At 35.9% G+C, this 14,671-nt stretch overlaps 1 protein-coding gene across 3 annotated transcripts in view; it reads right to left on the reverse strand.

The window, feature by feature from the left end:
- Window positions 1-1,147: 1,147 nt before the first annotated feature.
- Window positions 1,148-14,671, reverse strand: part of LOC141901473 (uncharacterized) — a 116,932-nt gene continuing 103,408 nt past the window's right edge. For all 3 annotated transcript variants that reach the window (XM_074788733.1, XM_074788735.1, XM_074788734.1), the window contains one exon: window positions 1,148-7,856. In XM_074788733.1, the coding sequence (XP_074644834.1) occupies window positions 7,266-7,856 (591 nt within the window). In that variant the 3' untranslated portion in view covers window positions 1,148-7,265. The remainder of the gene's footprint in view (window positions 7,857-14,671) is intronic.

Genomic DNA, 14,671 nt, shown 5'->3' on the forward strand with positions numbered 1-14,671 from the left:
ACCATTTAATTGAATGAAATAAAAAACACCGCAATTAAATTCCACAATTCTAATGGTAATATAAGTCTGATATCTGAATGTGAATATCTTTCATTTACAAATATCTACTATGATCTATTAAGAGTGCTGGCTTCCTAGTGAAATGAAAATAACACAAGATCACTCTTAGTTGTGTAAGTTTAAAATTGTGTTTAGAATCAGATAGATAATACTGTTGAAGAAAATGTAAGTATCAGAAATACAAATAATAATTTACAACCATCAAGAAAAATAGAAACAGAAGGTTCTGAGAGCGCAATGAAATCATCCGATTATAACATAGGCAATTTTCCTCGATTAAATCTAATAATTTCAAGTGAAACATATGCTAACTAAATGAAATCTGTTTCCAAGGCCCTTTAAGAAGATGGGGTCAGTGAGCGCAAATAAAAAGAGCACAACACTGCACTGTGCCCCCTCAGTTTCGACGTACCAAGTACTGGTCACACAACATTCAGATGACACAAAAAATCACCAATTAAGCCACTACATACCCCTTCATTTACTGTCAATTCATACATTTAAACTTTCTCCTAGTCACTTTTCGATATAATACATTATTGCATGGTATTTGACTGAACTGCGGATGCAACGCTCTTTACATTGGATACACTGACATTGTCATTTTGAAAATGATCGTTATCAATGAATTTTTACATTTTTATATAATTACTCTAAGACTACTATTTCCATCACAGAAGCTCTTACTTCACTTGAATACAAGATTTACGTCTTCATTGAGGAGAAAGTTTCACAAACTTTTTAAACTTCAGTCCTCAAATCTTTTTTCGACAGACGGAATTGTTTAGTATAGTAGCTACGCTAAGGTTACACGATTGACAAACCTCTAGTACGTGGATACAACTAAGAGCGTTTCATCGTGGGAAAAACATCGTCAAAGTTTATAATTATTATAATAAACGACTTTTTAAAATTTACATTGGAAATCTACATTGATGATATCTTTCATTAATTAAATCCTATGTAAAATATTATGGGGAGACTCTGAGGTAGATGAAGGCTTCCAATATGAAATAGTATATATTATATAATATATATATATACATACATATACATATATGTATATGTACATACATTATAACACGATCAGGCCAGAATTATGCACAAACACTATAAAGCAACACAAATTTATATCATACAATTTTATACATGGTATTCGGTATTCTATTAAATATGCGTTGATAGTTCAGTTGATCACACCAGAAAACAGGTACCAGCCTAATATGTACTTCATCACAGTAGTGAAGATTTTACGTACCAGTAAGACCTTTACGTGGTAGAATGCTGGTGTAACACAGTCATCATCTCTAAATTAATTGATAGTTAATCGTAGCATTTCATGATAATCTGCAGTAGTTATAGAGTAAGGTCTTCCCCATCTCGCCAAACCCAGCTCCTTTTGAGGGTGGTCTTAACCAGTAAGACAAAACGAAGCCAGCTTTTTTAGTTAATAATACAGTACCGTATTCAAACGTGTATATCATTCTTTTTACTAAAGAATTGGTTGGTGGTTTATTTGACACTTTCTTGAACAATCTACACAATGAATTGACTTTCTTTTTCTCTTGGTTTATATAGATATATATCCCAGCACAACTTGTCTTTACACATGTATATAATACACCAAGTTATATATATATACATTCAACGGAATAGTAATAATACTGATAAGACCGAATAACCATACTTTTTCTCCGCAGTCTCCCAGCAATCTGCACAACAATAGAAGTTCTTACCAATCATATCTGAATCTGAATACTTTGGTTCATATCATCATTCTCTCTATCTTTATGAATAAATTATGTTAAATATTGGTTACACCTTTTTTTGAGATATGTTAAGTCCAATATATAGGTCTTTCACTTTATACCTTAAGACCCCTATGCATACAATAGTATATAAATTTAGGCTTCACACCTGGATTTAATGTGCAATCGTACTTAAGTTAAATACCACGTCTTGCCATGCAACGCTAATCATTGATTCACTTTTCCTGATTTTTAATTTTTCTTTTTGCTTAATTCATTCTTACTTGTCCTAAAGGCTCCTACAACGGGAGTATGCTCGATTGAGGAAATTTCATTCAAAATCATAACATATCACATCAGTTACAAGAAATGTAAATGTGTATACTGAATAACTATGAATTTAATTCAAATATCTAATTTCTGACACTTATACCAGTAACATCTCTCGATAAACTTTCTTATGTTATTGTTTGACTACCTGAACTGACTGATGAACGAATATCTTATTTCAACTAACATACTTGTATTTCATATTACTAGTTGTTATAAATCTATATTTGGAAAATAATAAATCATAATCATTATTATCACCTTTCATTATTATTTATCATATTTATTATCATTATTATTATTACTATCGTTATATATGAGATAATGGTGATGGTGATGAAAATGATGTGTTTATAAGTAGAACATGTATTTATTTACTAATTAATTTCACACAAGGTGATATATGTATAATTCAACTAGGCCCATTCAGGAAGCAATTCGTCCTCTTGGTAAAGTGAACGCCGTGTTGTTGGAAAACAGTATATTGGGCAATTACCAACGTCATATTTCCACATACTTAAATAAACGGGAACAATGCATCAAAGACTTTCAGTTGATTTAGGCTTTTCATCGACCTTTAATTTTAACCTGTAAATTTTCTATACCTGATTAGGAAATTCCATTGATGCCAAAAAATTAAGATACTTGAATGTTATTTCATATCACTTTTGCATTCTCCATTATACTTCACAAGATTGAAAGACAATTTTCAATGTAAGATTATTAAAAAGTATTGATATACAAAAACTGCATTCAACTCCTGTTTCAGAGCTTACAAGATTCTTCACTATAAAGGTGTACCGACCAGCCATCATTCTGTTGTGTGCTTGAAACAGTTCGGACAGAATATTCATGCAAAAAATCTACTGCGGAACGGATATACTCAATTTCACAATATTCCACACATAGCCATCATCATAATCACTATCATCGATAAAAATATTGCATATCATCATCGGCAATACACGAAGAAACACTTCACTTCAAAAATCGTCTTACGAATAATATAATACGATTCAAAATTATGACATATATTCATCACCATAGCATTGTTTAGCACATTTAATGTATTTTGAGACTGCATTTGCACACCAATTTCAACTACGATTCCCTCTTTCCCCGTACTACTGATCACAACTTGTCGCAATATGGCACATGCAGTATAAAAGATTTCATGTACATGACAGCGCAACCATCTGCAATCGACGCAGACCAAAGACTCCAAAAATATACTATACACAAAGATCCACATCGACGCAGGTGGTGCGGTCAACTCGCATTTTTAAATACCAAGGCCACTACTCACTGAAAATTTTTCTTCCCAAAATACATGGTATAAAAACTACAATATATATTATTTTGAGAAGAAATAGAAAATTTGGCACCTTCGGTATAATGTATTGCAATAATCTATCGAAAGTAGTGGCCCTGGCATTTACTAGTATATTTATAAATAGGGCCTAACCATGTATTGACTAACAAAATGCTTCTAAGAATAGTAGATGTTCTTATTAAGACTTTTTTTTAGATACATTGATAAAGTTGAGTTGTTAAAACTGAGAGAATGTTTCATTCAAAGAGCAAACGCCTTTTAATTGCTCAGTGACATAAAACATTCAGCAAAATCATGTCCAAATTAAATCAACAAGTACTCCGACTAAATTCCTTTATAAGCGCAAAATTCCACTTCAAATTGATATATTCTGGGGTGTCTTTTTATAAAAGATATTGTTGTATGGACCTTTTCCCTTGAAAGAAGATTCATCGCACTAAATATCTAAACTATCAGAAACATTATTAACCAGCCCTGTAGTAAAAGGGCCAAGACTTATTTCCAAAATTCATTTTTGTCAATACCTTGGTGTCTTAACTGTGCTCGAAAAACTTCCAAATGATCTCTAATGGACGAAAACAAAAGTTCCGGTGCCTCATGCACAAAAATCAATACACCATCAATTTCAAATTAAAATTGGTTATAGATTTCGACTCGAGAATGTGATGAGGCTTTAAGACACCAGCTGTATTGATTTATCACATTGAAACGGTCTTTGAGGTAATCCCAGTCTCATGAGGTATTAAGGTCACACGATGATCGGACGATAAGCTCAAATAGAAAGCTCCACAGCCGAGGTAAGATCCAAGTGCATATCCACTATATATGAGGTAAAAGTAACATAAGCTATTGCCTCCAGCAAAAATACAGACAGTAGTAGATTGACACCGGAATTTAGACCGAAAATTGCTATGAGAGAGAGGAAAAGTTGATACAAACTACCGTAACTGCAGTAGGCTCTGTACATAATACGGAGTAATTTTTCTTTAAAAATATCTTATTGAGATTAACGGCCTTCTTAAATGATTTGGAAAATACATATACAACTGGCCTGATCATGGACGGACACACTCAGTGTTTTTATTTATCATCATGCAGTACTATTTCAAACAAATTCAAAGAATTTTTTAAATCAAACAAACATAATAACGAAATAAATAAATCGAGATGAACAGAAAAAGTAACTTCTGTCTGTATTTTCACCGACGGAAAAGCTGATGTTCATTTCATCATTTTTCTTTTGAAGATAAAGGATTTTGCCACATTTCAAACATTCAACCATACATTTGACGACCCTCATAATAAAAACCTTTAAACAAACACGCGAATTCACTGTAGGTTTACTACCTTTCCCTTAAACGTTATTTCTCGAAAATATCACTAAATTACAGATGCTATATGCATTAAAAACTATACATATGTATCCGACTCCTTTATAGTATAAGAACACACACATACATTTAAAATGCACCCTGTCCGATTAAAGAGGAATCTTGATTATAAAAAAAACATCATTTACATTACATGACCATGGAAAACAAACCACATAGATTTGCTCAAAACATCACAAAGTAGACCGTCCTATCAGAAACAAATGTGATCTTAGATTTCTCAAAATTCACTGATCAGAAATTTACTGTTTCCTTGATATCCTTATAGCTTTCATCTTAGCGGGGAGGTGCATAAAATGACGATTGTATGAGAGGTAAAAGCTCACTCCACGAAATACCCAAAGCCAACTCGAAATATATAATAATAATACATGTACACGCGTATGTATCATTGAAAAAATGATCACTACAGTTGATATTTGTGCTTCTGGTTTTCACACCCAGTTTTATGTAAAATCGTCTATAAACATTGGTCGACAAAATTGGGATGACTTGAGATCGAGCTCAACAAAACTTCCAATACGATTGAATTTGTTTTCATTTCAATATTTGATTTTTTTGCAATGACTCGGTTCAATTCAATGAACTAGTCTCGAAATGGTTTGTCCATAACATTAAAACAGCCCACTCAGAAGTGCATGTTTAGAAACGATATCTGAATTGCCAGTATTGTACAAATGGACTTTTAAGTTAATTTTAGAGCCCATTTTCTGATTAAATACATATTTGGAAAATGGAAGTAGCAAATAATGATCCGAGATTCAAAGTGAAGATTCATGTTTCATACTCTTGAAGGGTCATATTTGAAGTGGACATTCATGTTGTATGGTCTCAGCTTCTCTATCTTTTATTTTAAGTGAAACAATCAATTTCCATTTGCCTAAAAACATTGAGAAATATGCACGAGAACTTCAAGAATTGTTTCATTTTTGGAATTACGTTTGGGAAGTTTTCAATATATCTGCAAATTGTTCTTTTACGAACGTAATGCATGCTAAATGAGGTAGACACTATGACCTATGGGTCCCATAAGACCGTGGTCCACAATTAACGATTATCACAGATCGAGAGCTATCCCAATTATGTCGACACAAACTACTTCAAATTTCCGATGCAGTACACCTCTTGAATGTCACTTATGATTATTGCGAAATAGATAGGATTTCCTTTGCCATTCTTTACAATGTCGTGTATGCTTAACTACGTGAAATTTCTACCATCTCTGAAAGAAAGGTTATGCCAATACTGAAAAGTTCATCTAAATTTTTGTTTCGGTTCCTAAATTATTCTCTCAGTTAAGTTACACAGAATTTTCTGGTAAGAGGTAGAGCTTAGCACTCCCTGGCGAAATTGTTGCCCTCTATTCACAAACAATAGGTGTACTACAAATGATTATTTCAGATGATCTTGATGAAAGACGTATTCATTGTTCTCCATACCTCCACGTACAAATGATATTCAATGATGAAAATATACAATAGAAAAATTCAAATCATTACGATAATTAAGTGCTAGCTAGTTACATTCCTTTCTTGATGTTATAAACACGCACCAATCGTTTTTACACAAAATCTTTTGCAAAATATTACAATTATTATCATTTAATCATTATGATTATTATCATTATTGATATTAACAATGCGCTTATCGCATTTCCAACTCCCGGGTATCTTGTTTAAGCAGAAAAAAAACAAGAAAACTTCTTCAATGCATACATGCATGTTGGTGTTGTTTGTTGTTACAATAGAAAGCGCTGTTCAGCAGGTGTTCATATCCTTGGCATCCAGTTTTAATACTTGGTGCGACCAGGCCGGGCGGCATCCATCTTGAATCACAGTGTAACATGAGGTAATAATACGCACTTGTGCTCGAATGACTAAAGATCCCATGAAAACATCACACTATTACTAGGCACCAAAAATGTAGAATAAATCACCATGCAATATTGTTTTTACTATCATTATCATTGTTATGTGATATAGTTGCTCTGTTTTCTCAATACGTTTTGAGATGTCTGTCTTAGTTCTTGCGATTTTTTCGTATGGAAACGTTGATTTTTTCAAAACTGTAGCCGACGATTTCTTAATTTTCTTAATCATCCACTTTCGTCGTCGTTGTCCGGGTTAGATGTAAGAAATAAAGACTTCGCCATTTATTTCTACGTACACATATACCGGTATATTTTCTGTATATACTCGTTTACAAGAGAGTCACGATGAGATCCAGATCTTGGTCTGCCTCATATATCTGAATTGGTACTGCAGGCATGGCCGCCGTGCCATATTACATATATTTCTACAGTTCTACAGGACCGTTTCAAGAAATTTACTTGAAATAATGCGCTAGAATTCAATAATAATAAATTAATAAGTCCATTTAATTGGTTATTTATTGAATTTTTTGTCATGTCTTTTCACCAGACGCTGAAGCACCGGTGCTCATTCGGCTGCTCGGACGCGGCGATGTTGACTCGGTAGGTGGCGTTGTTCGCATCGACCCCGGTGACAGCGTCATCGATGTTGTCATCGTCGACGTTGGTAGCTGAAGCACAGCTTGCGAATCTGACTTAGTCGAAGTAGAAGGACTCGGTTGTTGTGAAGGCTCCGATTGCGGGGGTGGTGACTGTTTCGCCGTGTCCAAGCTGATCTGATCGGGAGCCGACCAGCGTCGTTTACGAACTTGCCCCGGTTCTAGTTGTTGCTGTTGTTGTTGTTGACTTGTCGCCGTTCGTACGCCGGCCTCTGAACTTTGTTGTCGAAGAACCTGAGATTTCGAAGCGCCATTTCGCCCTTTACCCGATGATAGCTGTTGCTGGCGACTCAACTCGGCTGCTTTCGAGCTCGCTTCTTTATGCGTCAGCGATATGCAAACATCCCCAACAGAAAGTTTATGACATGTGAGTCCGTAACGTTGCTGTGTGCGCTGTGGCTGACACGATGACCATCCTTGACCAAACACGAAGAATGGATGTTCCAGGGTTGCCTCGACAGTAACCTGTAAATAAACAGAGATGGAAATTTGCTTTTAGATTATCTTCGCTCTAGTTAGAATAGACTATCTTCGCTCTAGTTAGAATAGACCGACAATAAATATTCTACATCACTGCCGATGCTGCCATCTGATATCAACGAGTTAAACTAATATTCAAACTTCATTGACATCATGTCATGGCCCACGATATGCACTTCTGACAAATTGTAAGGTGGAGTATGCATAAAAGCTTGATTTAATGAGAAAGATATGCGTCTCTATTTGTAGTCGCTGATTTGCATTTTGCCACTATTTGATGTCTTAAGCTAGGTAACTCAATTCTTTAATTTCGTATTCAGGTGGGCGTTCAACGAACCAGGACTTGCATGCCTTAATTAAACGATAAAAAAGCAGTATGTTCAATGTGTGTTCAACTGAGGTTTCCTTGACAACTAAAAATTGACAGGGAATGAAAAAGACACTAATTCCATCAAAAAATGCCGAGGGAATCGAGATGCGATCCGATCTCTCCCGGCCACAGCTGTGCTACTACAATACTCCAAAATCTAATTGAATGCTATATAGAGGTATGTCTCCAATAGTAAGTCCATCGCCTGGCAGTATGGAAGTGCTGTTTGACCAAATAAATAAACACATGAAGATGGATATATTGATGAAGATGGAAAATGAATTAGGCCAAAATACCCTTTAAAAAGGATATTCTTTCCTCAAATTCAGTCTATCATGAGGAAATTGATCGAATAATGATTAGTGTTGGATCCAAAAAAAAGATGATTTCTTATGTGAAAAAATGAGGGAAAAGTTTGAATTACTCAAGTGAAAATACAATATTCACATTAAACAAGTTCACCTAGCAGTGAACTGTTGAGCATCTTCTAACGACCACCAATGAGTAAATTTCAGTTTGATTAAATTTTTATAAGCGTCTAAATTTAGACACGCGCTCGAGATGTACGCGCCATATGTGACCATGCTCCGTAAACTTTCCGATAGGAGACTTCTCGGTAAGGGGTTTTCGTTGGTGGCAACAGTCAACTGTCGGTCGGAGCGGCCATAAATAACGCTATGTACACACCAATTGAGTGTATTGCATGACTGGTTCAGATACGGTTGTGATTAGTATTGCGCGATTCGTATCCATTCCGTGGCACCAAAATAGGACATAAATATCATCGACGTTGATTAACAACATTGATACTTTTTCAAGGTCGTAAAAGTAGAAACGGCCAAAAGATGATCCACGATTTATCGATTAACAGATTTATTTGGTTACTTTAGTTGTCCAGGTGAAAGTAAATGGACGAGGAAATGTAGGAATTGTTGAAACTTCCCATAAAAAAAATTACACGGACGCACTGCAAATTTGATTTCCATGTTCAACTAGATCGATGCCTACGCTGCAAAAACCCAGCATAAGCTATAAAAATATCATCAAAGGAATAGACATCACTCTTGCGTATTCTTTGGTCAAGGATATTTTAACATTGTTACGTGCATAGTAACTTTTAGATCGGTAATTCTACGAAACGCCAACATGGAAATTCCATCTACTATAAACGTGAATCATAAGGCACTCTATTTGGATATCCCGAAGACCCCTGGGTCACCTTGTGCAAACCTATAAACTATAGGCATACAAGTGTTGACCCGGACCTTATGTCACACACTGTTCGCACTGGGTTCGTGCCTGTTCGACATGGGCCAAATTTTAGCATGGATCAAATTATTCCTCGCGAATGCTAATTGGTTCTGGAAAATGACTGCATTGTTTTGATTGAATAAGTTACCTGTAAATGTGCTCTCTTGATAGGCACAGGGCAAATTTGACTGTGTCCGGGGCCTGTATGACTCAGGTCAAATTGTCCCTATGTGATCATGGCTGTGATTAAGCAAGGCACATTGGCTAAGTCATAACGGCACATGGGTTCGAAAACTTGGAGACTTGAAAACTGTAACCGTTGATGGATGATATTCCTGCATGGTCAATCACCATACAGCAACAAGTAGATACTAGTACATTAATGTGACACTTATATGATTACCGATATAGAGCCAGAGGGCATGTAACAAGTGATCATTGTTACATGGACCAAGTTTCTATGGAATATATTTGTTCCCGAAATCAATAGCACGATTCCTTTACGTTCGCTCCATCGGTGAAAGATGCATATCGATTTCCAAGTCTAGCTCAAGGGGGCAGCCACAGCTACCAAAACACAATATATAAGGGCTTCTAACTATGAACGCTATATCATAATCTGCGCATTTCAATGGATAAAGATATATCAGCTTCTGAAAAATGATTCGAAAATCATTTTCCAAAATTGTAACAAAAACCATACTTTCAAATGAAACCATTAAGTTGACATGACTGAGTCGTCAATGAAAATGAATCTCATCAAAAGATTTCGAAGGCTGCAAAACAACCATCAGGAAAACAGCTTTTCAGTATTTCATTGTGATATTTTCCAATAACGCGGACTGCTGCTTCAGTTCAATACACCGCCATTAAGCCGTGAACAATAGCGGCTAAAGAGCCACCTAAAAACCCATTAAAAATAGGTAAAAGATAATCGCAGATGCTCGTACTACCAGTGGAATACGGAACAAAGCGTATCTCACACTTTTTTTCAATACAAGATTCATAAACCTAATGATGACATAGTATACACTTTCCATTACAAGATCTCGGTACGTATATACACGAAGAGAACGGTTTGCATCGATCTCATTGATGTTCGCCGATTTATTCTCTTTGGTGTCTACTCTTGTCTCATCTAAGAAACATGACTTACGAAGTTTATTATTATTTTACGCGTAGCCGACGGAACAAATGAAAATATTTTCATAGTTTCGCGCGCGATCCCTGAAATGAATAGATCAACGTCGTTTATCTACAACAACAGACGAATAACGCATTAAGTTCGGCATCGGAAATAAGCGTCTTACTCGTTGTACCCCGAACTGCGGGGTGAAAATTCAAAATAAAACGCTCGCAAAAATTGATGACATTCCCGGCAGACGAATATCAAAGAGTGTTGCAGAAGATTTTTTCAATAGTACTCCCGGTTGATGGATGATGAAATGCTACGTGATACACAAATTGATCACGAATCGTTCTTTTTTCACTGTGTATTTTAACGGATTAAAATTCGTATTCCGTCGATATTCGCAACGACGACAACAGTTTTAGCGAATGTTAATAGCTCGGCGATCACCTTAGATAATTTTTCGAAAATGCTAATACCTCGTGATCACCTTAGATGATTAAAACATTTACACATATGTGCTAACAACATGACAGTCGTACACTGAAGGTCATCGGGTTTACCATCAGAACAGTTTTTCACCGATATTTTAGTCATTACGTATTCTGCTATCTTCCATTTTTTATTACTACGGATATACAAAAATGCGCAGGTGGTTCTGTAATGACATAATTTTCATCTTGTTTCGGAATCTTGTTGCGTTGACTGAAGTCGAGACACATGATTCAGATGCTATGACAGTTTTGGTGAACAATTTAGGGCCTGTAGCAAATGTGTCCATTTCAACACGTGACCTTTGATACCAGAAACGATTGCCATATAAGGCATTAAGAATAATGCGTCGAAACCCCTTTAAATTCATATATACGTACATATATATATATATATATATATATTTGAAAATTAATTCGACTATGAAACCCATGGGATCGGAGGATGTACTTGTCCAGACTTTTTCATAAGCGGCTTATGTTGTTTCATGCATGCGACGGGTAGACACATGTATTTCAATGTTAGATAAGGTATTGCGCAGTTAACTCATAAATAGGCTATAAAAAAAAACTTGGCAGAAATTTGCATGAGAATTTTCCAGATATAAAAACTGATTTCTGTCGGATGATGGATGAACTGGAGGTTTGATCAGGTATCACGTGATCAGTTCCTATCCTTTCTCCTTTACAGCATAGACTTCAAATATTAGTTCTCAACCATTATTTCAGTTTCGATGTCCATCGCGGTAAATTTCTCTGTTTGCAATTACTCATCAATTGACCGACAGCATATACTTTCCGTTAATACACTTTTATCAATAACATTACTTCGCATAAAATGTCGCTGGTGATAAAACTCAATTCAAACAATAAAATGGAGAATCATACAAATGGCCTCATACCGAAAGCCTCATCAACTATAGAATCCATGTATTTCGATGATTATCATCATTGGAAATAATTTGTCATGATTGATAAATAAAATATGACATTTATTTGTTTGCATTTGTGCAATGGATGGTTTATATATGTATACAGTTATACAGGCAGTGACATTTTTAAAGCGGTTTACTATATCTACACTGAGTAGTAAAATAACTAGTGAGTTAAGAGTTCGGATGGTGCCGTGAGTTGCAAAATACGGCCAAGTTTTTGTTGGATGATGCCAGTTTTTGATTATGAGGGGGAGGATTAATGCATAATCGATAGCGCAACCATCAGACATGTCACGGGCAGCGGACTGAATTTCGTGATTTGTGTGTCTGCCGATGTCTGGTTGAGTACGAGACCTCTTCATCCAACGCGTAACATTGAAAGCAGGTAGAACGCTTTAATTAATGACACTCCAGAATGATAAATGCCCGAGCTTAAAATCTAACGGGAAGCAACGTTCGCGGAAGCGCGCGAAGAACACCGTGTAAGATTATCAAAATTCATCAGTTCTACGAACATAGCGTCTTAAATGATAATTCATTATGGACATTGCGTTAATTCGCGAAGACATACTTTCTGATCGAATAAGTAATGAGAATTTAGCATTAAGCGGAGACGACCGACCGGCAAACTGGGTGATCCTATTCTGGCAGATATCCAGCGGATTCACAGCCGAAATCAATAAATGATAAAAATATGTCTGACACGACCTGACACGACCATTAATCATTTTTCAACCAAACCAACTACGTACAAAAGCATGAATTTCTAAATTACTTTTTTATTAATCGTCATTTGGCAACCGATCACATCTTAATAATTGAACATATTAAGATTAATTAACCGTTGATATCTTACTTAACTCTCGCTTTTGTGTTGTCCAATGGCCCATCATAAACCATTTCATTTCGATATTCCATTTGCCTTTTTATTCGATATATATACATATATACTAACAAACCAATGCTGCAACCGGGGCCATTAATCATCTCTCTTAACCGGACTGGCTTAAGTCGCCACAGTGTAGCTAAGTACATTATGAAAAATAATGACCTGATCCAGGGTACGAGTATATGAATGGCCATCATGGACTTAAGTCTCATATGAGCAGAGGCATTACGGAAATTTGTCATTATATTACCGACCTCAGACCCACAAAAAAATTGCAGCCAACCTGCGCTAGAAAGTTTTTGAAGGTTTTTCTCACGTTCTTCGAGTAGGTGACTAAACTATGACATTAAACTCATGTAGTTCAACTCATAAAAGACCAACGGTTTGAAATATCACACTTCTCAGGGATTGTCCATCAGCACGTTTTCTAATTACCTAGCCACCATCATAAATTCGTATTATTATTCTAGTTATAGTGATAATTATTAACAAATGAAAACGTATTGCAGACAGCACAATACATAGCGTGCAAACACGCATTAAATGCGCCGCCAAATCAATTCAAATAATGGCCAGAAAATGATTGTGTGTTGCATTATTCTTGGCCGAATTCAATTAAAAATGACGGAACATGTCGTGAGGATGCGGCACACTTTGGCAAAACTCACATCGCATTTTATTCCACTGAAATCATTTTTTACATTACACGCTATGCGTTTTTTTCCCCAGAAAAAACTCTTTACAAACACGACGAGCTTAAATCGCAACAGCTTCAATTGAGCGGTAGAGCTAGATTTCCGTTGTTTATTGTCGCCTATTCTAACATTGCATAATGCGTCTTTTGATGCCTCGCACTTGACTTCTCTCGCCCTGGTAAAAATATGACATAAAATACATTGCCGCAATAGATATTTAATTAATTTGGTGCCGTGACGATGGTGCAACATGAAAGAGCATCCTTTGATGGTCGTTTCAAAGACTTAGATCGTACAATTTTGCGTTTGGCATCGTCAGACCGATAGATACGACTGCGTTTGAAGTCCCAACTCGCTGAGCAGTTTCATGTGCGTACTGTCATTTTTGACAGATTTGTAAAAACCGGTTTCGTTTTTGAAGTGACAAGGATCTGGTCTGAATGGTTAAAGTGGGTAAAAGCGACAGGGGTCGTGCCTTTCATGTCGTGGCTGAATGGCGACTGGTAGATCGCGAGAAAGATCAGCTTCCTTCGCGCCAAAAAGATTCTTTTATATGCATTAGAAACGACATAAAAGTATGACCAATTATACTTATCATCAAAGAGTGAAACCTTGGCATTTGATAGGCTAAACCCATTTCCCTTAATCTGCTAATGATTCTACCAGTGTCTGTAAAGAGATCTTTGAAACTTTGATGGAGAATTCGATGGGTGTTTGAAATGGGCAACACCACAAAACATAAAGTGAGATTTGTCGCGATAATTGGCAAGATTTTCCCCGAATATTATCATTGATGGGATGAAAGCGAATGTTTTTTGTTCAAATTATCAGTAGTTAGCTTTTTATCAAATGTTCAGAGCTTTTCAACATTTCAAAATTTGTCTCTGCGCCAAGTTTGAAGTACCGGTGCGCCAGTTATACCAGCTCTCATATCAATCGAAGTGCCTTGACTTTTCATCACATACTCCTTAGTCCGAGTAAGTTTTTGTAGAAACATCAGAAACTGTAAACTCTGTTGGGTATAAGATAAACACCTAATA

Source organism: Tubulanus polymorphus, chromosome 3, assembly GCF_964204645.1.
Source record: "Tubulanus polymorphus chromosome 3, tnTubPoly1.2, whole genome shotgun sequence".
Classification (NCBI taxonomy): domain Eukaryota; kingdom Metazoa; phylum Nemertea; class Palaeonemertea; order Tubulaniformes; family Tubulanidae; genus Tubulanus; species Tubulanus polymorphus.